This window comes from Scyliorhinus torazame, chromosome 5 (genome assembly GCF_047496885.1).
Source record: "Scyliorhinus torazame isolate Kashiwa2021f chromosome 5, sScyTor2.1, whole genome shotgun sequence".
Classification (NCBI taxonomy): Eukaryota; Metazoa; Chordata; class Chondrichthyes; order Carcharhiniformes; family Scyliorhinidae; genus Scyliorhinus; species Scyliorhinus torazame.
This window is the reverse complement of record NC_092711.1, coordinates 286,913,492-286,938,488: the sequence shown is the minus strand read 5'-3', so window position 1 is coordinate 286,938,488 and position 24,997 is coordinate 286,913,492. Positions and strand designations below refer to the sequence as shown.

Below are 24,997 nucleotides of genomic sequence, written 5' to 3'. Positions count from 1 at the left end.
TTCAGAGCGTGTCATGGGGGGTATGAGTAGAGTAGTTAGAGCCATTAGATTGGGTAAATATAGATCTTGCTGTCTTGAATCCTAGATTGCTGAGAAAAGTCTGAGAGGAAGCAGCAGCTCTGGCCAGTGTTTGTCGGGTCTTGAGTGTTGAAGTTATGCCAGATAGATATGTTGATAAAACCAAGGTTCATAGTGTTAAAGAAAATGTGTAGTGGTCTTGTACTATTTATTTATAATATTTGAGATGTGAATGCAAGTATAGGAACCACAATATCAAAATATGGAAAAGTTACAAAATTAGATAAGATTAATTTGTATGGAAGTCGCCACAATATGCCAATGGAACCGAGTCATGGAGTTTACAGCACAGAAGGAATTCCTTCGCACCATTGGCAGATAACTGTCTGATGACATTTTATGCAATTATGAGATTACTTTGTCTGGGAAGGACAAGAAAAAACATGCATTTGCAGATTTGGCAATACAGATAGACAAAGTTGATTTGACCTTTTTTAAAACAAAAGGCAATCAAAATCCTAGCTTTTTGTGTAAAATTCCAATAATCATTGGTTATGTTGCAATTGGAATAATGTGCCCAGTGTTGGGTACTGTATTTGAGGATGGATGCCAAATCCCTGGCGGGGTATTCAGAAATGGTACACTAAGAATTCTAGTTTGGAGAGTGGACTAAAAAAACAGGAAAATGTTATAATAATCAGACTTTGCTATGGTCCTTTTCTTTAGACAAAAGGTTAAGATGGTTGTTTTTAAAAAGTAAGTGCTTGAAAGTTATGAAAAGAAAAACTAAACGATGTGGTAGGGCAGGGAATTAGGACTAATTAATTTATTTCAGAAAGTCTGCCAGCGAACTTGGGGGAGGGGGGAAATGGCTGCCTGTGCTGTCAAATATTTTGATGAAGTAGTTGAGCCAGTGAGTTCTTCCCAAGTCACTTCTACTGCCAGTACATCAGTGAAGATGCAAGTGACCTGGAAGATTGCTCTGGGAGATTCTGCTTGACTGATGAACCAAAGACCAAACTTATGGCTAGCTAACTTCGAAAGGTATTATTGCACCAGGTGATGAGACCATGATGCGATGCCTATTTTGAAAATGTTTTACGACTGTGTAAAAGAAAAATTGAAAGAAAGTAAAAGTACTCATTGTTCATAGTCAAAATCTGTTGTGATATTACATGTCCTTACATTAGTTACCTTGGCGGTTTATAAAAAAAATATATCTTCCGCTGTTTTTCCACAGGCACATTGTGAACCTGGATTATGCAGCCAGCCTTAAACAGAGGCACGGATATTTTCTTACAGATGATGTTGTATTTAGGACATTGAATTTCACCATCTTGTCATTCAGACTTGGCGACAAATCTTACTTTTGTCCCCCCTTCCTCACAGAGCAATGGATCTGTGGAACAGACTCCTGGCAAAAGCAGTTAATGGTGTCGACCTCCATCAAAAAAAAAAAAAAAGGCTGGATAAGTATCTGGCTAGGAATGCGATGTAAGATTATAGAAATAGGTCCAGACACAGATCATCGAATGCTCCATGGAACACGATGGTTCCTGTGCTGCTGGGACCAGAAAATGTCAACTGCGGAGAGAAACCGGCCAGGTTTGAGTGACTCTGGATAGATATTGTGGAGGCATGTTCAACCTTCTTGGGAGTAGGGAGAAATTTTGCAGAACTTTCCCTCAGCTCATTAAATAAACCATGCTTGAGCCCACGATAGGGCAGATTGTACACTGTCTGTGGAAGGAACAAGCTTGATGGATTGAATGGCCTTTTTCTCGTTCCAATCTGTGTGTTAACAGCTGTGACCTGCCTTGTGCAACTGTTTGTTTGGATGCGGAAGGTGACTGCTTCCTAATTGTTCACTGTGTCCTTCAGGTAGCCAGATGCCATGCCTGCAAACGTCAGGGCAAGCTTCTGGAAACGGTACACTGGCGCGGGGAAATTAAACACTTCTGCAACCAGCAGTGCCTCTTGCGCTTCTACAGTCAGCAAAACCAGCCCAATCTAGCGACGCAGAAGGGACCCGAAAGTCTACTCAACAGTAAGTGGGTAGAGAAAGCCGCATGTTGTAGGCAGTGGACGTGATATAGTAGTACAGCAAATTGCACCAAGATATCAAATGGTGCCTTTGTTATAGTTATTGATCTGTTAGCCATTTCATAGCAACCATTGGGGCGTGGCCACTTCACTATTCTTAGCTGGTGTTTGCGAGCTCTAATCTTCGATTTATCAGCTGATGTCTGTGCATCTCTGTAAACTTGCAGTAATTTTATTATTGTAGGCAATTCTTCATTCACTTGCATCATTTCATATCAGTTATCTACAGTATTGCAGTCCGATATTCTTGCTATTGGATACTGGATGAAACAGAATAGGATTGTGAGATTAATCTTTGTATAGGTTATAAATATACATTTGTTTTGAGTAATAGATAGATGCAAGAATGATTTCATCCAGTAATACAACTTTCCTTTCAAATAGTCATTTGGTAGTGCAGAACTTGAACATTGCTAGAAAAACAATTTTTTTTGGCTTGCACTCGTCAGGACGATTTACAAGATATCAATGTAAAGGAGACATCAGTTTGTACTAGATGAGAAGAGAGTGCTAATTGGTTGACAAGTGGACTGTGGTAGAGGTGTTGCCATGAAGATTGCATCGGTTTCTGGTGACAGTTAAGTGCCAATCGTTGTTTGGAAATTTGAACCAGGTTGAGGTATGGCACTGAGGAATGAACCAGTCATTCACTGTGGGTGGAAAAATAAACTTGTAAGTATGCAGGCATTTCAGGACCGTAGGATTTTACACATTGTCTCGGAATTACTTCTTTGAAGTGTCGTTTATTATTCTCTAGCAAGCAATTTGACCGTAGCCAGGCACCACAAAGAACAATGAGACATTTGATTGGTTATTTTTCTTTTGGTGGTGCTGATTTGTGGCTAAATATTGGCCTGCCCAGTTGGAAAATTAATATTACCATGGGATTTATTGCATGAGCAGGCAGAGCCAGCAAACCTTGGTTTAATGTTTCATCCAAACATAGTGCTTCCAATAATGTAGCATTACTTCATTGGAGATGTCAACGTTGATTATGTGCTGAGAAGTTGAAGAAGTGGAATTTGAATTTGAGATTTTCCAACACGAGATGAGAATGCTGCCATTCATTTGAAGTAAGGTGATGCTTTTTGTATATTGTGTGTTTGCAAAGTCCTTCAGAACATTTTGTGACCTTTGCTGAGGAGTGAGATGTTTTGTGCATTTTCATTGTCACACCATAGTTTAATTTCAAGGCCTTGGGGGTTTTAATGTTTCATCCAGAAGTTGAAGTCCTTTATTTAATGTTATTTCTGATTAGAGCTTTCCATTATGTGTGCGCATGCTGGTTCAACGCCCTGCGTAGAAGTCATAACATTAGCACAAGTGGAGAGCTTTTGAGGCGGTATGCAGCTCTTAGGAGCCTAAAGAAAACTCCAAATGCCAGACATTATTTGGTTCAAGGTAAATCAGCGTTTCAGATATAAACCCTCGATCAGAATTTCAGGTATAAACCCTCCATCAGGATCTTTCTAACGAAAGATTCCCAAAAGGTTTGCATATATTTCTCGATGTGGATCAGCATGCTGTCTAACACAGCATTTTATGTTTTATGCTTCGTTATATTCCTATAATATATAGAAGTATGAATAATTGGAGATGAGCACAAAATCTGCCGTTATTCCAGCGTTTGGATGACCACTTATCTTGGAACAAATGACAGCTTCAACGCAACTTTGAAAATAAATAAAAATTGAAGTTGTAGATTTTAAATGACATTGAATTAAGACCAAGATTGATGTCCGTCCAGCAGAGCAATGCAGTCTGAATCAAAATCACTGAATTATTTCAACGTTATTATATAGAACATATAGAACATGCAGTGCAGAAGGAGGCCATTCGGCCCATCGAGTCTGCACTGACCCACTTAAGCCCTCACTTCCACCCTATCCCCGTAACCCAATAACCCCTCCTAACCTTTTTGGTCACGAAGGGCAATTTTATCATGGCCAATCCACCTAACCTGCACGTCTTTGCACTGTGGGAGGAAACCGGAGCACCTGGAGGAAACCCACGCAGACATGGGGAGAACGTCCAGACTCCGCACAGACAGTGACCCAGCGGGGAATCGAACCTGGGTCCCTGACGCTGTGAAGCCACAGTGCTATCCACTTGTGCTACCGTGCTGCCCACATTGTGTATGTTAGTCTTACTAACTGGGATTTCAGTTATGTGTATCATGGGGCATGTGAGTTTTCGTATAATATCCACTTGTGGAAAAATAACCAGAACTATCTTGGATTTTATCCTTCCAGAGTTGGGTGATGTTGGGGGGAGAATGTTTTGAGTTGTAGAGCTCTCGGGTGAGGTACTGATGGCTACAAGTGTGACACTGGTGGTCGTTATGGAATATTGAAGTGTAATTTTCTTCTGTCCTGGCATATTAGGATCAACATACTAATTGAGTGTAGTAATAACTAATTACATCCATGATATATCCTCTCAATCTAGATGCACTGGATTAGTGAAGTTTGTGACGTAAAATACTTTTTGTTCCATTGTAGAACTAAGTTATGGAGAAGTGAAATGTTAAGTGGAACATACTAAGTGTGTAGATATTTGCATTGCTATGTTTAAGATTATGTGGCAATTCAGAGATGGTTTCTCAGTGAAGGGTTCTGTCCTTTGGACTGCTTGCTTCTGGGAAATGATAAATTTGTGGAGCAATGCATTAACGCTACATTTGGACAGCAGTCAATAATTTGGTTGTGGTGATGAGATGTGATATTTTCTAAAATTATTTCATGAAATTAGTCTCGCTGGCAAGGCCAGCATTTGTTGCCTATTCATAAATACTCTTGAAGGAATTGAGTCATTTTATTTGGTCCTTTGCAGTCCATATTTTATAGGTATAGCTATAGCTCTTAAGGATTGAGTTCCAGGATTTTGATCCAGTGACAGTGAAGGAAGGGTGATGTATTACAGTTGTGTGGTTTGGAGGCGACCTTGCAGGTGATGGGTCCATACATCTGCTGTCCTTGTCCTTTTTGGGGTAGAGGTCATGGGTTTGGATGATGCTGTTCAAAGAGTCTTGGTGAGTTGCTGCAATGTGTCTTGTATATGGCATACACTGTTGCCGCAGAATGTGATAATTTAAAAAATAAGTAAATTTAGAGGACCCAATTCTTTTCCAATTGGGGGGCAAATTTAGCGTGGCTAATCCACGTACACTGCACATCTTTTTGGGCTGTGGGGGCGAGACCCACGCAGGCACGGGGAGAATGTGCAAACTCCACACAGACAGTGACACAGGGCCGGGATTGAACCTGGATTCTTGGCACCGTGAGGCAGCAGAGCTAACCACTGCACCACCTTCGAGAAAGTGATAATGAAGAGAGTGAATAATTAAGGTGATGGAAGGGGTGCTGATCAACCAGGCAAGTATTCAAGCACATTCCTGACGGTGGATAGGCTTTGGAGAATTAGGAAGTGAGTTTGTGAGGAGGTGAGCTACTTCACCAGAAATTCCAAAGCCTCTGACCTGTTATAGCCACAGCATTAATATGTCTATTTAAGTTAAATTTCTCATCAGTGGGTACTGACAAAATGTACATATTATAAATTATACCATTTACAGCATCTATATTTAAAAGTCTTCAGTCAATTCTGCATCCTGTCCAAGATTTTAATGTAAATGAAAGAATATGCTTCGATGGAGTTAAATCGATTAATACTAAGCTGACTGATCAAATGAATGACTTCTATAAATGCTGGTATAACTGGCATTTCCCTAATCTTCGTGACCTGAACATAATTTAAATGCAAAAACACTATTTTCCTGTAACGGGCAGTAAAATAAAACCCAATGTAACTTCAGTTTTTAAGCCAAATGGCTTGAATGCGGAAGCAGATTTAATCGGTCATATGAAGCACTGGCATCAGGAACCAGCACCACCTCTCACCTAATTTGTGCATATTTGTGAATAATGCCAAATTGGAGTTGGATCAATGGTATAATTTAACTGTGTTATGGTGCTATTTTAATTTTTTAATGCATCACTTCCATGATTTTGAGTACCATTTGACATTCCTGCCTTCTGTGCTACTCATGATTAAATGAAATACTAATGATGTACTGTGCAGCAATGTAAGATCATTATCTGATTTGTCGTGCAAGGTTCATGACTCGTCTGGAAAGGTGAAAGAATGGGAGATAAGCAGAGAGAATTATTTTTCTGCATAACCAGGCAAATAGTGATCTGAAAAGATGCTTCTCTTGCCCTCCATATGTTGTGCATCTCCTGATTTAATTAGTCTTTCATTCGTATCAGTTGCTATTGACATGATTTTGCAAACAAAACTCTTTGGATTTGTTTATTGGATTAGATTTGTTTATTGTCACGAGTACCGAGTTACAGTGGGGGAAAAAAAGTATTTTACTCCGAGCAGCTCAAACAGATCATTTAGTACATGAAAATAAAATAAAAAGAAAATGCATAATAGGACAACACAAGGTAAATACAGAGACACTGGCATGGGGTGAAGCATACAGGAGTGTGGTATTGATCAGATCAGTCCATAAGAGGGTCGTTTTAGGAGCTTGGGTAACAGCGGGGAAGAAGCTGTTTTTGAATCTTTGTGCGTGGTCTCATACTTTTGTATCTCCTGCCCGATGGAAGAAGTTGGAACAGGTGGGAGGGGTCTTTGATTATGCTGCCCGCTTTCCCAAGGCAGCGAGAGGCGTAGATAGAGTCAATGGATGGGAAGGCAGATTCATGTGATGGACTGGGCTCTGTTCACGACTCTCTGAAGTTTCTTGCGGTTTTGGGATGAGCACTTGCCATTCCGGGCTGTGATGCAGCCAGATGGGATGCTTTCTATGGTGCAATTGTAAAAGTTGGTAAGAATCAGTGTTCACATGCTGAAGCTGCTCCTCATCGTTTCTTTGCTTGGAGAATTAGGCAGGAGCATTTGATGTATGCATGCATTGTCTGGAGTCTGGAATCAGGGCAAGTAACTGAAAATCATACTTTAAGACACTAGACATGCAAGTATTTTGTAGATTGGATAGGGAAGAAAAGCCTTCAAATTACCTTGTGACTATTAGCTTTTATTGGGTAACATCTTTCAAAATATGATCAAGAAATATGTTAATACGATTGGTTGTTTTGAGTGGGCTATTCATGAATTTCTAAAATAGTAACGAGACACAAAATAACCTTTTCACCAAATTGTGCCTCTTTTTTTTTTTTTAGTTACAACTATTTTCAGATCTTGGTCAATTGTCATCAGCAAAACAAACCCCACTGCCCCATTCTTGGACTCCCAATTTTGGACATGTCCATTGTGATGACTTTTAGCCATGTACAAGTTTGAAATGGATGAAATATTTTAGTTAAATGTCTTTACTGATTTTAGCGTTTCCAGTCTGCATAAGTGGTAAAATTGTTTATTCTGTAATGTTCATCAGATGAAGGATGGCAGTAAAGGAGTGAATGCAATCTCCAAGGTGTTTGTATGGCAATAGTTAGTTCCAATTAAAATCACATTCCTCTCTGCCCCAATTAAATTTCAGTGTATAGCTACATTGTTAGACTGTGGGTTTATTCAGTGAGCTAATGTCTGGCAGGTATTTGGTTGGACTGTACCAGACGTGTTTTAGGTGGCTCAAGGATGTGACCTTTAAATCCTGTTGATCTGAGCTGTCTTCAAATCCACACCCCAGAGATCAGTGTGCGCCCCACAGTCCTTTTTAAATTGTTCATTCAACTACCAACATTTCAAAAATACTTTACTCTGCATTTAGCAATGCTTAAAACATGTAATGAGCACGTATGTATTTTGAAAATGAGATAATTGGCATATGTGTTTTATCCCAGAAACTGTGATTGGTAGTATGCCGTGCAAATGTTGCACGCCTTGCGCAAACTAGTGCAAGTACAGAGATGTGCAGTAGTGACCTCAAATGACTTCCACATTATGTGGATGAGTTTTGAAAAAAAAACAACGTTCTGAGGTTTTGTAAACATGCACACCCACAAATGTGCACACTCTCAAACGTGCACAGTCACAAACATCGGCTCAGTTTGTTTCAAACAATCTGTGTCTTTTGTTTGCAGATGAGGCGCAGGAGTCTAAGAATGCGACGTCTCCGACTCCCTCTCCGACTCCCTCTCCCACGCAATTTGAAGTAAGTAAAGTTTTTTGTTTTGAATGATCTTCCACCTACCACAGGAGTGGATTGAAGTGTTTTTTTTTTTAACCATTTTAACTCCACATTCAGTGTGCTTCCTCCCATGCTCCGGGTGCTAGCTGAACAGTTGAGAGTTTGAACTCTTGAATGTCTGAGGTAAGTGCATCCATATTCCATTCATAACTTTTAAAGAAAAAGTTCCTGAATTAGCGAAAATTTGCCATGGAAATTGGATGCACTTTGTACACTTCAGGCATATTGAACATGTCATCAAAGGTCAGCAAATTGCAATTTTATCATTTTTAAATCACCTATGTCGTAATCCTTTATTTTTCTTTTTGCTTTGTGTTACTCTGCAGACTGTGAAATTTTGTTTCTGGTTTTGTGTAAGAATACATAATCATGTGGATACAAACAAATGTAAGAAAGCAATGAACAGGAAAAGGCTTTATGGCTTATCAAGCTCACTTCCTCCACAGACTGTGTACAATCTGTCCTGTGATGGATTGTAATGAGGGAAAGTTCTGCAAAATATTGTATGGTCTCCAATGATAGTTGAACAAAACTCCACACTTTCTACCTGGTATTTGTATTACTCGTTCATAAATAGCCAGCCGCCCTCCACAATCCTGCCACTGCAAGAAACTCTCTGTTCCATGGAGCATTTGATTTATCTTTGTGCTTATCCTACCTTCAAACCCATTATTAACCATTTATTTTATATAACTTTTATTTATTAAGGAGTTAATCAGCAAAGCATTGGTAAAAAGCAGTGTGAATGCTGAATATCTGAAATAAAAACAAAAAAAATGCTGGAAACGTACAGCAGGCCATTCAACATCTGAAAGAGAAAAATAGGTAAAGTTTCAGATTTGACTCTTCATCAGAACTGTGTATTTAAGCATATTTTGTTCGTATTTCAGCTTGTAAAGCATTAACTGCTTTTATTGGGAGTCTCTTGCACATAAGCATGATCCTAGGACGGGAAAGGTGAAATTGAACTGAAAATCTTAGACTCTGTGTATTTATACCCAGAAATATTATTTTATATGAAGTGGAAGGTAATTTTGTGAGTATATACAAATATTCACAGGTACTTAATCACAGAGTACCTTCCTTCGTTTGCGGTTTTCATTTTGAGTCCTTTTTCAAAAATGATATCCCTTCAAACATTTGTTTTGCTGGCCTCTTGTGGAAGTAGAAAACTGGAGTGATAACAGACGGGGGAGGGGGTTTCTGGTCCTCTTCTGTCTACTGTGTCAAATGGGATCATAGCTCATTGGTCTTGGGAAAGGATTGAAACTGAATTTTGAGTTTGAGGTCCTTCCCATTAAGGAGATAAAAATCAAAGAGCGGAGAAGCGCAGGAGCAAATTACATTTCACACATATAGCTGTAGGATGACTATCGAAAAAATAGGTGTATGGTTCAGTTATGAAATTGGGCCACCAGGATCAATTATAAAATAATCATTTTTATTTAGCCCTGAAAGAGGAGCAGTATTTTGGTTGGCTGGGCAGGAAATCAGATGCAGTACGTTACTCATTGAAGAATTGTGAAATTGTGGGTCACTGTGTTCAAAGAAGAACCCAAGTAGAAGAAAAATTCTAGAATGGGGATTCAGAATGTTGAATATGTTGCTTTCAATCATTGCCTTGTGATTTGTTAATATAATTTCTTGTAACATTTCATGTATTCTTTGAAAAATACTTTTCATCATCTAATGTACTTTTCCCCCCTCTTAGCCCCATTTTATTCCTGCTAAATTCATCCTGGAGTTCATTCATGTGATTGTCCAGTGATCATTGTTCATATGCAAACCTGGACAATTGTTGGGAGGGTGGTGCAGCAGCACAGCCCCTACTTCCGTCAACTCTTGCGATGACCTTGCAGCTACTCTTCAGGATGGATAGTAATTCAAACAGAACCATGTGCGTGCGTGTGTGGCCCCACTCCTTCGTAGCTGAGATTGACTGTCTCTGACATACAAGAACTCAACTTAGAAACTTGGTTGTCTGCATGATGCCATTTCACATGCATTAATCCACCTGGGCTAAAATAGTTTGTTCAAGATTCATTCTTCCAGTAACGTGATAACTGCCCTGTATGTTTCTAATTTTAAAATGTTCCTTATTAGGCATCAGTACAGACTCGGTCATCAAAACAACCACCACCTCCACCGCCACCACCACCTTCGCCGCCATCTCCACCTCCTGTGACACTGAAGAATAAGGCTATACTGTGTAAACCCTTGACTCAGAATAAGGGCATCTCGTGTAAACCTGAAATGAAGTCCAAAGGATGTCAAACAGGTAAATGATTAGGATGAAGAGAACCACAGCTAGCGGTACATAACCTGTGCATTTCTTGTTTTTAATTGTCAAAAGCATTTAAAAGGCTGCCGAAAATCAAACGGCCTTTAATCAACACTTAAGTTGCTTGTCGTACTGAAGATATTTGGATTATGTAATTGTTATTGTTGGCTTCCCGATCTCCTTTGCTATGTGCTGTGACAATAGCCAGTGACGATGGATGTGAAGAAATGTTATAGATGCATCCAAGGTATTAAGTGGAATTAAGATACCTTTGCTGTGTGCTACTGCTATAGCCAGTGAACATAGATGTTAAGGAACATTACAGATGTTTCCAAGATACCAAGCGGTGTTAATATGCCTAATGTTGAGCACATGATAAAGTATCGATTAAGAAGTGATGAATACCTGGAACATGTAAATTCTTCTCGGTCGTTCATTTTGGTGTGATCTGTGTCTTTGCTCTTGAGAAATACAACCTGGAATTAAAAGTCTTAATGATCATGAAACCATTGTCGATTGTTGTTAAAAACCCATCTGGTTCTCTAATGTTGTTTGGGGAAGGACATCTGCCGTCCTTACCTGGTCTGGTCTCCATGTGGTTGACTCTTAACTGCCCCCTCGAGGGCAATTAGGGACGGGCAATAAATGCTGGCTCAGCCCATGAACAAATTTTTTATAACATTTCTGCCATACACCTAGCTTAACCATCCATCACCAAATCTGGCAGGGCCACATCAGGGTACGGAAGTATATTGGTGAAGTTGTCAGACAAGTAATCCAGAGTTCAAATCCAGCTGTGACAACTTTAGAATAAGTTCAGTTTAAAAATAAATCTTTAAATAGTAAACTGGAATCAATAAAAGTCATCATGAAACTGTTGATTGTCTGTGATGTCATTTAAAGAAGGAAACCTGCCATCCTCATTTTGTGTTAGCTATTTTTGACTCCACTCCAACATTGTGGTTAATGTTGAACGTCCTATGAAATGGCCTCGTAATTCATTTATAAGGATGCTTGTAGAAAGATGAGTGCTTGTAGGTAATACTTCATCCAAGGTCTTGCTGTATCAGACGAAGGCGCCACCTGTCATTAAAGTCCTTATTTGGAGTTGATTGATTTACTGAGGAAATAGTTTGTAATATAAGATTTTTAAAAATCAGTTAAAACGTTTCAGCAGTAAGAAAAAGTTGTGAACTGTTTTCTAAATCTGCAAGCAAAAACAATGCTTAAATTGTTTTTGTTAAATATGCTAATTTTGTGTTTCAGAGGAGGAATGGAAACCACAACTGATTATGGTGCCCATCCCTGTGCCAGTCTTCATACCAGTGCCTTTGCATATGTATTGTCAAAACACACCAGTGCCTTTCTCTATGCCAATCCCGGTAAGTTTCGCCGTTTTCGTAACTTGTACTTCACAAGAAACTTTTGAGTCAAATATTTCAGTTTGCAAGGTTAATATTAGTAATGAAAGTATTGATTTCTTTTAATGTGTGTTTTTTTTTAGAGCTGCACTTCTAAGCTTACAAATGTGGCATGGAAGACATGCACATGATCAGACTATCCAATTTCTATTGGTTCAAATTAATTCTGATAGCTTTGATTTAATTTTGCAAGTTTTTTTTATTAGTTGGAAGTTATTTTTCAGCTCTGAATTTGTAAAAGTTGGGGAGAGAGAAGGAAGTGGAAACACTGCAATCGATGGGGTGCAGGTGTTCACTTCCAATTTACTCCCCTTCATTCATCGCTTGAAATCATTGGCTGTTCTCTTATAATCTTGTCAACAAGTGTGATGTTTCATGAAGTGCTGACAGAATAGGAGTGGATGAAAGGAAAGGGACTATGGGTTCCTGCCCAGAAACCCATCCATGGATCCCTATTGTAAATTATGCATGTGTAGACTTGCTTATGATACTTCCTCTGGTGGAATTACCTGTTGATGCTCAAGTCATCTGTGGTTCTGTTGCATTGTTATAATTGACAGTTCTGCCACATTTCAGAACAATTCATATTTTAACTTATCAACAGAAAATTATAGTCAAAGAGTTAAATACTGCAGCGAATCTCATCAGTAGAGAGATCCCATAGAATCCCGACAGTGCAGAAGGAGGCCATTTGGCCTACTGAGTCTCCCTACCTAGGCCCAATACCCTATCTTCTCTTCATAACCCTACCTAACCTGCACATCTTTGGACTGTGGGAGGAAACCCATGCAGACACAAGAAAAATATGCAAACTCCACACAAGCAGTCACCCAAGGCCGGAATTGAACTCGGGTCCCTGAGAGGGCATGTCCATATGAATTTGAGAAGGAGAATGATTGGACCAATTACTTAAGTAGGTTTTGATAGAGGGGGTTGATAGAGCACAGAGGTGTTTTTGAGGGGGATGTGGGAAGTATGAGGCCTTAAGGTTTCAGATGAAGGGGGGGGATGAGGTTTCAGATGAAGGGGGGGAATGGGGGATAGTTGCATGTCGCAGAACTTCTGGGGAACAGAATCTAGAGACCTCCCATGAAGCTGAACGTGGAGAAATAAAGCATTTGGGATACAGCTTCTAACTGTTGGGAGGAGGATTGGGAGACCTGAAGTAAAGCTATAGTTTGTAGGAAAAAGAGAATTGTAGGTTGGTAGGTGTGGAAATCTGGTTCCATTTTGAGATGTGAAGGATTATTTGAAGTGGGTGGATGTGTTCTGCAACGTTCAAGAGTGAAGAAAGGCAAAACATATATTTTCAAGTTCCTCGCATGTACAGAAATGTTGGTAAGTGAGAATTTAAATGAAGCACTTTCCATTGTAACAAGCTGCCATGTGATTTGCAAAATAGGTTCCCATTCCGATGTTCCTTCCTACCACTTTAGACAGTGCTGATAAGATAGTAGAGACAATAGAGGAACTGAAGGTCAAAATTCCTTCAAACCCGTTTGAAGCTGACATACTCGCTATGGCAGAGATGATAGCAGAGGCTGAGGAAATGGAGAAAGCTTCATCAGATCTTTGTGGCAAGTTACATTTTTATTCTGTTCATTTTTCATTCAGTAGTGTTTTAAATCACATTAAACCATATTATTCAAAATATTAACCATAATGCACTAACCATATTGTAGTTTTTCCCAATATGACTTTGATATAAATGTACACTTGCTCTGTACCTGATCATCATTTTTTTGGTGGCTTCAAAAGATATATTCCAAAGCTTGTCCTGGATCAGAAACCCATTTATCAGATTTAGATGTCTTCTGTTCTTCTCTGAACCTTTGCGATGGTCTGAGGTTCTTGGTTTAATAGACTTTTACAGCTTGATGTATGTTGATCATGGTTCTAGTTCAGGAAATAATTGGAAAAGCAAAGCAGAAAGGAGGAGGATTACACGTTTTGTTTTCTTAATTCACTTGCCTGTAGCGTTGCATTTGTCGTTGCCTTCTGATGAACAGTAGAAAGCCCTGCTGCTCTTTAAAATTAATGCCATGGGATCAATAGCTTCCATCTCTGACATTGAAAATATAGTACTTCCAGCAATGTAGTCATGTCTCATTACAGCAGTGAAGTGTCAGTTTATATTGTTCACTCCCTTGAAGTGTAGCTTAAATTTTTTTTCCAAAAGGCCAGGCAGTGAGAATAGCACTGGAGTCAATCTTACAAACTCTTATTTACTTAGGTGCACCTCTCAAATAATGCACCTCCTCACCTCACATTCCCTGTTTCAGAAGTGTTTCCCCAGTAACATCCCACTGTCTGCGTACAATTAAACATAATATAGAATTAGTAACTTGAATCCAAGCCGCATTACTCCGAGGTGAATGTGCTGACAACTAAGCAAAGCGGACACTTAACACCACATTTTTTTAAAGTCAGTGCACATTTACTAGCCAAATGTGTTATCCATGTTTTCTTCTTTTTTCTGCCCCAACACCTTGCTTCCCCCTACCCCCACCGACCTTTTAAAATTATTCATTCGTTACGTTTCAGTATGCAATAAGAGCTAGTTATATCTTCCTTGCCTGAACAGATCTTGCTAGCAATCAGAGTGCTGATGGGCTTCTGGAAGACTGTGACTTATTTGGACCCGCCAGAGATGATGTTTTGGCCATGGCAGTTAAGATGGCTAATGTCTTGGATGAACCAGGACAGGATCTGGAAGCTGATTTCCCCAAAAGTAAGTATAAGTGGCTGTTGACCTATTCCTGCTGCTTTGAAGTTTTTTAGGTAAGACATTGCAAATTGCAGAATGTTGCAACTTGCTTAACTTTTTTCATTTCTGATCTTGAATCTGTGTTTTCCAAATGCAAATTTGAAAACAATGCTAATTTGACATTTAAAATTGAGCAGAATTGGAGTCCAGGGAGCAAATGTACAGTTTACTCTTTTTATGTATTATAAAATAATATTTGACGGGCCTCACTGACTTACAAGTCCTACAGTTGTGAAATGTTGCATTTATTCTTTATTGTGTAGACAATGGAAGAAAAGTAGAATATGATATTTTCATCTGTCTTCTATATAAAGTAATACAGCGTTCATCCAACAGAATTTATTCTCTTTACTGTTCTCGATGATTATGACTCTTAAGGTAGATGAGAAGGGACAAAGTTAAACAGTGGAAGCCACATGAGTGCAAATTCAATGATTAGCTGAGGCTTAGCTATTCCACAAACATGATTCTATGATTCTCTGTGGCAGTTAATTCACTGAGAAACTGTTTTCCATGGAGGTGGCATGATTAAATAGCTTCTACTATGATGCAGCAGTTCCTGCAATCTAAATATTTATCTTCTCATCAGGATTCCTGATCATTTTCATCACTTCTCACTTGGAGAATTTTCGGGATTTTTTGTACATGTTTTAAAATTGCATTAAATTTTATTTTGCAGCCCCATTGGAGCTTAACTCGGGTGTTGACTTCCTGTTTGACTGTGGGCTTGTGACAACAGATGAAGAACAAGCAGAATCTGAAATACCTCGAGCTGTCAGAAGGGTACAATTGCTGTTTATATAGGCCTGTATTCACTGGAGTTTAGAAGAAGGAGAGGGGATCCAATGAGGGGCAGCACGGTAGCATAGTGGTTAGCACTTTTGCTTCATAGCTCCAGGGTTCCAGGTTCGATTCCCGGCTTGGGTCACTGTCAGCGTGGACTCTGCATGTTCTCCCTGTGCCTGCGTGGGTTTCCTTCGGGTGCTCCGGTTTCCTCCCACAGTCCAAAGATGTGTGGGAAAGGTGGATTGGCTGTGCTAAATTGCCCTTGGTGTCAACAAAGGTTAAGTGGGGATTACTGGGTTATGGGGATAGGGTAGAGACGTGGGCTTGAGTAGGGTGCTCTTCCTGAGGGCCGGTGCAGACTCGATGGGCTGAATGGCATTCTTCTGCACTGTAAATTCTATAAAAAATGAATGGGATCAAAGGCTATGGGGAGAAAGTAGGATTAGGCTGTTGAGTTGGATGATCAGTCATGATCGTGATGAATGGCGGAGCAGGCTCGAAGGGCCAAAAGGCCTCCTTCTGCTCCTGTCTTCTATGTATCTATGTATCCCATTGTAATGTATAATATTCTCACAGGGCTGGACAGACTGGATGCAGGGGAGGTGCCAGAGGATTGGAGGACAGCTAATGTGGTTCTACATTTCAAGAAGGATGGTAGAGATAAATCAGGGAATTACAGACCAGTGAGTCTCACATCAGTCGTAGGGAAACTATTAAAGAAAATTCTGAAGTAGAGAAGTAATCTTCACTTGGAGAGGCGTTGGTTTGATCAAGGATAGGCAGCATGGCTTGTCAGAGGGAGGTCATGCCTAACGAATTTGATTGAATTTTTCAGGGTGTGTAGATGAGGGTAGCCCAGTTGATGTAGTTTATATGGATTTCAGCAAAGCCTTCAACAAGGTCTCACATGGGAGACTGATAAAGAAGATAAAAGCACATGTGATCCAGGGTAACTTGGGATGTTGGATCCAAAATTGGCTTAGTGATTGGAGACGGGGTGGTTGCAGAAGGCTGTTTGTGTGACTGGAGGCTGGTGTCCTGTGACGTACCACAGGGATCAATGCTAGGTCCCTTATTGTTCATGATATATATAAATGATGACGGCTAATTAAGGTCTTAGGGGGACTTCCAGTGGTGGCATGTAGGAGGAAGTCGCTCGTTGGGTGGCTCCTGCTCGAGGCTCTGGTTTTTGGAGTTTAATGCCCAGTTTCAGGGACAGTTTTTGGATAAGCTGGTGTAGGAAGACAGAAAGGAGGGGAATTTCGAAGACTAAGAACAAAACCTCTGGGAAGAAGGGGGCGTGCGAAAATTCGCCGTCAAGTGAACAGGTCATCCCGGCAGCAGGAAACATGGCAGCTGCTGGGTCACTGGGTGGAGAGGCAGTTCGCCAAACACATGGAGCCAATCCGTAAGGAGATGGTGGCAGCGATTTAAGGAGCTGGTTGAGGAGGTGATGGTCCCGCTGAAGGTGGCGGAAGTGTTGAAGACATTGACCGAGGTGCAGGAGCAAGGAGAGAGGCTGAAAGGGTGGGAAGCTCTTTCGCAACATAGTGACCAGTTCAGTCGATGGGTGAGGAGCTGCGGAGGGTGGTGGAGGCCAACAAATGACTTGCAGCGAACGTGGAGGACCTGGAGAGCAGGCCGAGGTGGCAGAATTTGAGAATTGTGGGCTTGCCGGAGTGGGTGGAGGGCCCGAAGCCGACTGAGTACATTGCAAAAATGTTCGTGGAGATGTTGGGGGAGGGGGAAGAACCCTCCTGATATGAACTGGACAGGGCTCATCGGTCACTCAGGCCCAAGCTGAAGGCAAACGAGCCGCCAAGGGCGGTCATAATTTTTTCCCACAAATTCCATGTCATGGAGAAGGTCCTGAGTTGGGTAAAACAAAGGTGCGAGGTGAAGTGGGAAGGAGCTGGTGTTCATGTATACCTGGGCTTAACTGTGGAGCTGCCATGAAGGCGGGGCGGCCTTTGGTCGGTAGAAGATTCTTCAGCCATGATGTGTTGTTCGGCGTAGTCTACCCAGCAAAGTTGAGTGTGACCTCTAATTCGAGGGACTTCTAATTTGAGGCGGCGGAGGCGTTCATGATGGCTGAAGGACTGGAGTTTTAATGAGAGATGGGGCTGGGGTTTGGTTCTGGACTGAAGGAAAGATGGTGGAATGCTGTGTACAGCCTTATCTCGTTTCATATTTCAGGATGTTTATTTGTTTTTGTGGGGGGAACAGTTGGGGTTTTGTTTTGGATTAGCTGATTGGGAAGCGTATAAGTCACTGGGTGTGATAATACCGGGCTTCGGGGTCATGGCTTTTCTGAGGCGCAGTTTTTGCGCACTGGTTATGTTTGAGTGTCTTTGTTTTCAAGGGACCAAGTCACGGGTGAGGGGACTGGGAGGAGAGGGGCCCAGGCAGGGACCTCCACACTAACAACCAAAGATTGGTGTGGTAGGGTGAGGAGCCGCAGTCATGAGGACTGGTCAAGAGGTCAAGGATATTTGCACATTTAAATAGACTGAAGGCCAATGTGGTGATGCTGCAGGAGACCCATGTGAGGGTGAAAGATCGGGTGAAGTTCAGGAAGGGTTTAGGTGAGCCAGGTTTTCCACTCTGGGTTCGATGGGGCTCGGGGGTTAGCAGTATTGGTGGGCCAGAGGGCGAGGTTTCAGATGCAGAATGTGGTAGCAGACCAGGGGAGGTTGGGTACAAGATTGTGACGGGAGCGTTAGAAGGGGCGTTGGTGGCACTGGCGAGCGTATATGGTCCCAACTGGGACGATGCAGGGTTTGTGAAGAGGGTGCTGGGGCCATCCCGGATTTGGATACCTACAAGTTAATAGTGGGGGAGGGGGATACTGGATTATGGTGCAAAAGTGGAAAGGACTCAACCGTGCTCGCTGGTCCAGTCTGGGGAGGGGGCTGCTGGCTGGGATCATGAGAGTGGTGGGAAGAGTGGACCTGTGGCAGTTTCTGCACCCGAGGGAAGGGAGTATTTGTTTTTCTCCCTGGTGCATTATAGTGTACTCGCGAATAGACCTTTTTAATGGTGGGGAGGCATTATTGCCCAGGGTCAAATGGTCGGAGTATTCAACGATTTTGATTTCGGACCATGAGCCGCATTGGGTGGATGTGGTTAAGCGGGGAGTGCGGTTCTCAGGTTGCAGGAGGGTATTAGTGCATTGGTCAGATGGGCAGATCATTGGCAGATGAACTTTAACCCTGAAAAGTGAGAGATGATGTAACAAAAGAGTACCCAAATGAATGCCAGGGCACTAGGAAGTTCAAAGGGACCTTGGGGGGTTTTGTTTACAGACCCCTGAAGGTGTCAGGAAAGGTTAATAGGGTAGCTAAGAAGGCATACGGGACACAACCTTATCAGTCATGGCATAGATTATAAGAGCAGGGAGGTTATTTTGGAGGTGTACAAAATTTTGGCTATGCTACAGCTGGAGTGCTGTGTGCAGTTCTGGTCACCTTGTTGAGGTATGGACAGGTTGGATTGGAAGCAGCTGTTACCCTCAGTTGAAGGGTCAATAATGAGGGGGCATAATTTTATGGTGAGGGGCAGAAGTTTAGAGGGGATTTGAGGAAATTTATTTTAACCCAGAGGATGGTTGGTGTCTGGAATGCACTACACTGCGGGAAACCTCTACTACCTTCGATCCCGGCCCCGGGTCACTGTCTGTATGGAGTTTACACATTCTCCCTGAGTCTGTGGGTTTCACCCCCACAACCCAAAGATGTGCAGATTAGGTGGATTATCCACACTAAATTGCCCCTTAATTAGGGAAATAAAATAATCGCGAATGAGCACTTGATGTGCCACAATATTCAATGCTGTGGGCGAAGTGGTGGAATGAGGGATTGGTGTAGATGTAGTGTAGTTTTGTCGGTACAGACTTGATCGGCTGAAGGGCGCCTTCTACACTGTAGGTCTCTATTATGTTTCCTGTGGCTGGAGGGTCTAGATAAAGGGGTCAATAAATAGGTTTCTAGACTCTGAAAGAATCAAGGGGGATGGGGGAGCATGGGATTATGGTGTTGAGTATCAGCCATGATATTACATTGCTCAAAGGGTCGAATAACCTACTTCAGATCCTATTTTCTATGTTTCAATAAAGCCACTCACTGTTACAATAGTCAGTGGGTTCAAATTTGGGTCAAATTAAAAGCTAATACAAAATAGTTTCGTTAACTGGACACTCTTGCCACCAATCACATGGATTTATAAAAAGAGCCAACTTACCACCAGAACTTGTTTTATAAAAATTTAAAAAATTTAAATTTAGAGTACAGTACCCAATTCATTTTTACCAATTGAGGGGCAATTTAGCGTGGCCAATCCACCTAGCTTGCACATTTTTGGTTTGTGGGGGCGAAACCCACGCAAACACTGGGAGAATGTGCAAACTCCACACAGACAGTGACCCAGAGCCGGGATCGAACCTGGGACCTCGGTGCTGTGAGGCCACAGTGCTAACCCACTGCGCCACCGTGCTGCCCAGCAGAACTTGTTAATCAAATGCCAACATGGGACTCAAACAGAAATTCGGAATGTTTGATCTCATCTATTGAGAGTGAATTGTTCAGTTGCATTGGTAATGTGATTATAAATACTTGAGTTAGGGAAAGAGAAAATGCATGAATGTGGCTGCTTCTGACTTTTAGACCTTGTCCCCTACTTCGCAAGTGACCACATTGTGAAAACAGAATTAAATTTGAGTTGGGCATCCTTTATTCAAAAAATAGATCAATGCCACTCTCTTCATCCGTGAAGCAAAGCAGTATGACCACTTGGATAAGGTGCTGAAGGGGGCAGGAAGTAGCAAAATTGTACCAACAAGTGGTTCTAATTTAAAAATAAAAGGAAGCTTAGATTCTGTTAATTTAATGCAAAGAAATGGGACAATCACGAGATTTTCAGGGGAATGTGGCAAAAGTCTCTTCACTTCGCATAACGAAAAACTGAACTTTGGCATTGACTTTATTTTAATTTTATGTCTTACAGGGCCAGAAGCGGCTAATGATTTCAGAAAGTTGTTCGCGTGATTCCCTTGCTAGCCAGCAGTGCTGTACTGGATTAAATTACTCATATGGAGTCAATGCCTGGAAGTCCTGGCTCCAGGCTAAATATGCTAGTGGTGATACCAGTAAAAGTGAAGAGCTCAGATTTGGACGTAAGTGTAGGCTGTTTTCTCCTTCTTTAATAGTCTGAGCATAAAACCACATCTCTGTCGGTTCTGTACTGCATGAAAAGTAGTCTTGGACTAACTACCACTACATTTTTTAAATGATTATATGATCTGTTCCAAAGTGAATGTTGGTCACAGTGTAAAACTGTTCCCTGTTGTGACGTTAGCTACCATTGAATTGAAAATCTCAATCAGGGTACCACAGGCCATCTTGTATGGTAAATGGAATAATGTCATAAGTAGAGTGAAGAATAATTCCCTGAGGTCACTTTTACAGTGCTTATGCTTGCTTCCAAAAATGAGGAGAGCAGCATCTATTACTTTGACAAGATTTTTAAAAAATCAACAATTTTAAAAAACATTTTTAATACATTACTTGGGAAAAATTCTCTGTTAAACTGTGTTGAGCTTTACGTTTTTAAGAAATGAACTAACAACTATTTAAAGAACGTTCAACTTTGAGGCTATAGTACCCTATATAGTTGAATAGTTTGTGGACATTCCCTGTCTTGCTTCACAAATTAAGACTGGAGACTTGAGGTAGCAGCAGGCTTCCATCGCCTGTGATACCTTGTCATGGCTTTGTGTATATATTTTTCGCACTCAGTGGTGATAGTCACTCCTTTAACCCATCTAGTATCCCAATGATGAATGAAGTTAACACAAGATGAGTATTGGTTTGAATTGTAAACTATTTTATTCAACAACAGGTAATACCCACAGAACAATGAAATTTGAGAGTTGCTTGATACAACTGGTATAACAGGATGAGATTTGATTGAAATGCTCCATGCCAGGCACTTTGAGGCTTTTGTGGAGAACCGTTGCATTATTCTCACTTGAAAAAGTTGACTTTTCCTTGTGTAATTTGGGGATTTTAACTTTTGTTTTGGGTTATGTGAGCAGGGGGGTGGAGGGATTTGCAGTGGTTTAAATCCTGCAAACCCATGCATTGTTCTGTGAAAACCATGTATCTGTGAGTCTTTTGAATTCGTAGTCCAGCAGGGATTCAAAACTTTCTTTCATGGGGAGAGTGGGGCATGTGCAGGGAGCACATACTCAGATGTTATCTTTTATCACCCTAACCTTGTGGAACCTACTTCTTTGCTCCATTTAATATAAAAAATATTTTGTTCCACCCCATCAGCTAAACCAATGAGGATTAAAGAGGATATTTTATCCTGCACTGCTGCAGAACTAAACTACGGGCTGGCCCAATTTGTTAAAGAAGTACAGAGGCCTAACGGGGAACGCTATGAACCGGATAGTGTTTACTACTTGTGTCTCGGAATTCAACAGGTTTGTTTATAAATTCAGATTTGTATAAGCTGAGTTGGCATGTTATTTTTGTTGTACAGTATATCTAGGAATGGCAGAATGCTTGCTTTTTGCCCACTTATGCTTTTGGAGGGGGGGGGGGTAGCAGTGTCGGGAAGGCCACAAAAGGGCTTCAGATTCACTGTCGACTGTGAAGGAGTGAGTTACTGGAGGAGTAGAGTGCATGCCTGTCCCTGACAGTAAAAGTGTGGGTGGAATAGGGTGGTCAAGAGAGCGTTTGGGATACATTCCTTTATTGACCTAAGTCAAAGTATATAAGAGCGGAATAAAAAGTCCAGAAGTATGGCATTCAGCCCTTTGAGTCTGCTCCACCATTTAGTAAGATCACGGTGATCGAACACTCCGTACCCCTTTTCCCCTACTGATTAAAACCTTTCGATATCCGCCTTGAGAATGTTCAAGGACCCTGCCTCCTGCGATAATAAATTCCAGATTCACCACTCTTTGAGAAAAGAAATGCTTCCCCAAATTCTTCTTAAATGTGCGCCGCTTATTCTGCGACTGTCTCCTGGTTTTGCACTCTCCCATGAGTGAAAACATACTCCCAATGTTTAAACTTTTAACTCGCTAAGAATCTTGTATATTTCAATCGTATAACCTCATTCTTCTGAACTCCAAGGAGTACAGACCCAATCTGTTTAATCTTCCCCATTTTTCCCCGTGTTTGCGTGGGTTTCGCCCCCACAACCCAAAGATGTGCAAGGTAGGTGGATTGGCCACGCTAAATTGGCCTTAATTGGAAAAAATGATTTGGGTACTCTAAATTTTTTTTAAAAATCCTTCTCCATATGGCAGTCCCTCCATACCCAGGATCATCCTCTTAAATCTCTACTATCTCTTGTGATATATTTTTCCTTAAATAAGGGGACCAAAACTGTACATCGTATTCTAAATGTGACCACCAGTAACTTATACAGTTGCAGCAACATCTTTACTGACCTCCTACTTGACTCCCTTCGCTACTCGTTGCTTCCTGTTAGAACAGGGAGGTTATGTTCGAACTTATAAAACATAGATCCTTGATGGAGCACTGCATTAAAGATTTGATCACAGGACAGATGTCACCATATTAGAGGGCACAAATGGTTTATGAGGCTGTTGCCAGTTATGAGGAAAGATTGGATGGCTGGGATTCATTTCTTTGGAACATGGAGACCAAGAGGAAATTTAATTAGGTGTATAAAATTGAGCACCCATGATAAGTGGATTGGAAGGACCGATTTCTGTTGCCAGGGAGGGGGGCAGTAACGCAGGGAGTATAGATTTAAAGTAATTGGTCGACGGATTAGAGGGGAGTTGAGTAATTCTTTCACCCAGAAGATGGTGGAGTCCTGGAACTCTGTCTGAAAGTGTGGCAGAGGCAGAAACACTTATTTGTATTCAAAAGTCGCGAGGATATGCACTTTAGGTGATGTAACATACAGAGCTATGGAACTAGACCTAAAAGGTGGGTTTAGGCTGGGCAATCCATTGTCTTGGACACGATAGGCCAAATGACCACCACCTGTGCTGTGAATCAGTTTCTTTGATTAATTATCTTATACATTGCTTATACATCATATGCGGTCAAAATCAGAAAAACTTTGGTTGTAAAAGACATGCTGAAGCTTTTTGTCATGCATTCATCAGGACATTTGGAAGAATATAATGGGAACAACAATATATGCTTCATGAGAATAGTGTGGTGATTGTTTGACAAGTGGGCTATGGTTGGGGTGTTGCCATGGAGAAATTTCCAGTTAACAGATGACCGACCGTTAACTGCCAGGCTTTTGTTCAAATTGAAACCAGGCAGATTGACTCTGAAACATGTGCAATGTGGTGCACATGTTGTTTCTGTCCATAAGGAACAGGGCTCTGTGTATTAATACATGTAGAATCTAGCATGCATAAGTGTGCCACACACAGCTAGACTAATTGGTTCTTCGTGTAATTTTTAGAACATTTGCCATTTGCTAAACAATATGATCGGAGAATCAGATCTGATCGGAGAATCAAATGTTTGGGGGGGGTGGCTGCTGCGGCATGGTGGCTCAATGGTTAGCACTGATGCCTGATGCCGCTGAGGACCTGGGTTCGATCCCAGCCCTGGGTCACTGACCATGTGTAGTTTGTACATTCTCCCCTTGTCTGTGTGGTGCTCACACCCACAACCCAAAGACGTGGAGAGTAGGTGAATTGGCCATGCTAAATTGCCCCTTAATTGGAAAAAAAGAATTGGATACTCTTAAAAAATTTTTAAAAAATAATTAAATGTTGGACATTGTTTGAATTTTGCAAGTAGAGTCAATACCGTTCAATTAGAAAACTCATTGCCTGTTGCAAACAGCTAAAAGGGCATGTTCTTTGATGTGATCTGTCTGTTGTACTGTTGTGATGCTGGGTATGTAGGCCATATTCTCCATGACAGCATCTCTACCAATCAGAATCTACTTGCCAACCAATCAGTGCTCTTCTTATGAAGTATAAATTGTTCCTTTTACAATTTGTGTTCTTGGGAAATGTCCTGGTGAGTGCAAAACGAAAATGGAATTTAACCATTAAAAATGTGAGGTCATGCATTTTGGGAGGACGAACAAGGCAAGGGGAATATACAATGAATGGTCGGACCCTAGGAAGTACAGAGGATCAAAGGGACCTTGGTGTGCATGTTCAAATGATCTCTGAAGACTGGGCAGTTTGGTAAGGTGGTTAAGAAGACCGATAGGATTTTTGCCATTTATTTAGCGTGGCATTGAATATAAGAGCAGGGAGGTTTTGCTGAAGCTGTATAAAACACTGGTTAGCCCCAGCTGGAGTACTGTGCAGTTCTGGTCACCATACTATAGAAAAGGAGTGATTGCACTGGAAAGGGTGCAGAGGAGATGCACTAGCATGTTGCCTGGGCTGGATCTTTTTAGCCATCAAGAGAGGCTGACTTTGTTTTCTTTGGAGC

General features: G+C 41.3%; 1 protein-coding gene across 2 annotated transcripts in view; it reads left to right on the top strand.

Annotated features, from left to right (window-relative positions):
* LOC140421185 (zinc finger MYM-type protein 3-like) overlaps window positions 1–24,997 on the top strand; it is a 157,998-nt gene that overhangs the window by 89,073 nt on the left and 43,928 nt on the right. For both annotated transcript variants that reach the window (XM_072505687.1, XM_072505688.1), the window contains 9 exons: window positions 1,900–2,065; window positions 8,178–8,248; window positions 10,388–10,562; window positions 11,832–11,947; window positions 13,389–13,563; window positions 14,571–14,717; window positions 15,433–15,536; window positions 20,541–20,709; window positions 21,872–22,023. In XM_072505687.1, coding sequence (XP_072361788.1) covers window positions 1,900–2,065; window positions 8,178–8,248; window positions 10,388–10,562; window positions 11,832–11,947; window positions 13,389–13,563; window positions 14,571–14,717; window positions 15,433–15,536; window positions 20,541–20,709; window positions 21,872–22,023 — 1,275 coding nt within the window. The remainder of the gene's footprint in view (window positions 1–1,899; window positions 2,066–8,177; window positions 8,249–10,387; window positions 10,563–11,831; window positions 11,948–13,388; window positions 13,564–14,570; window positions 14,718–15,432; window positions 15,537–20,540; window positions 20,710–21,871; window positions 22,024–24,997) is intronic.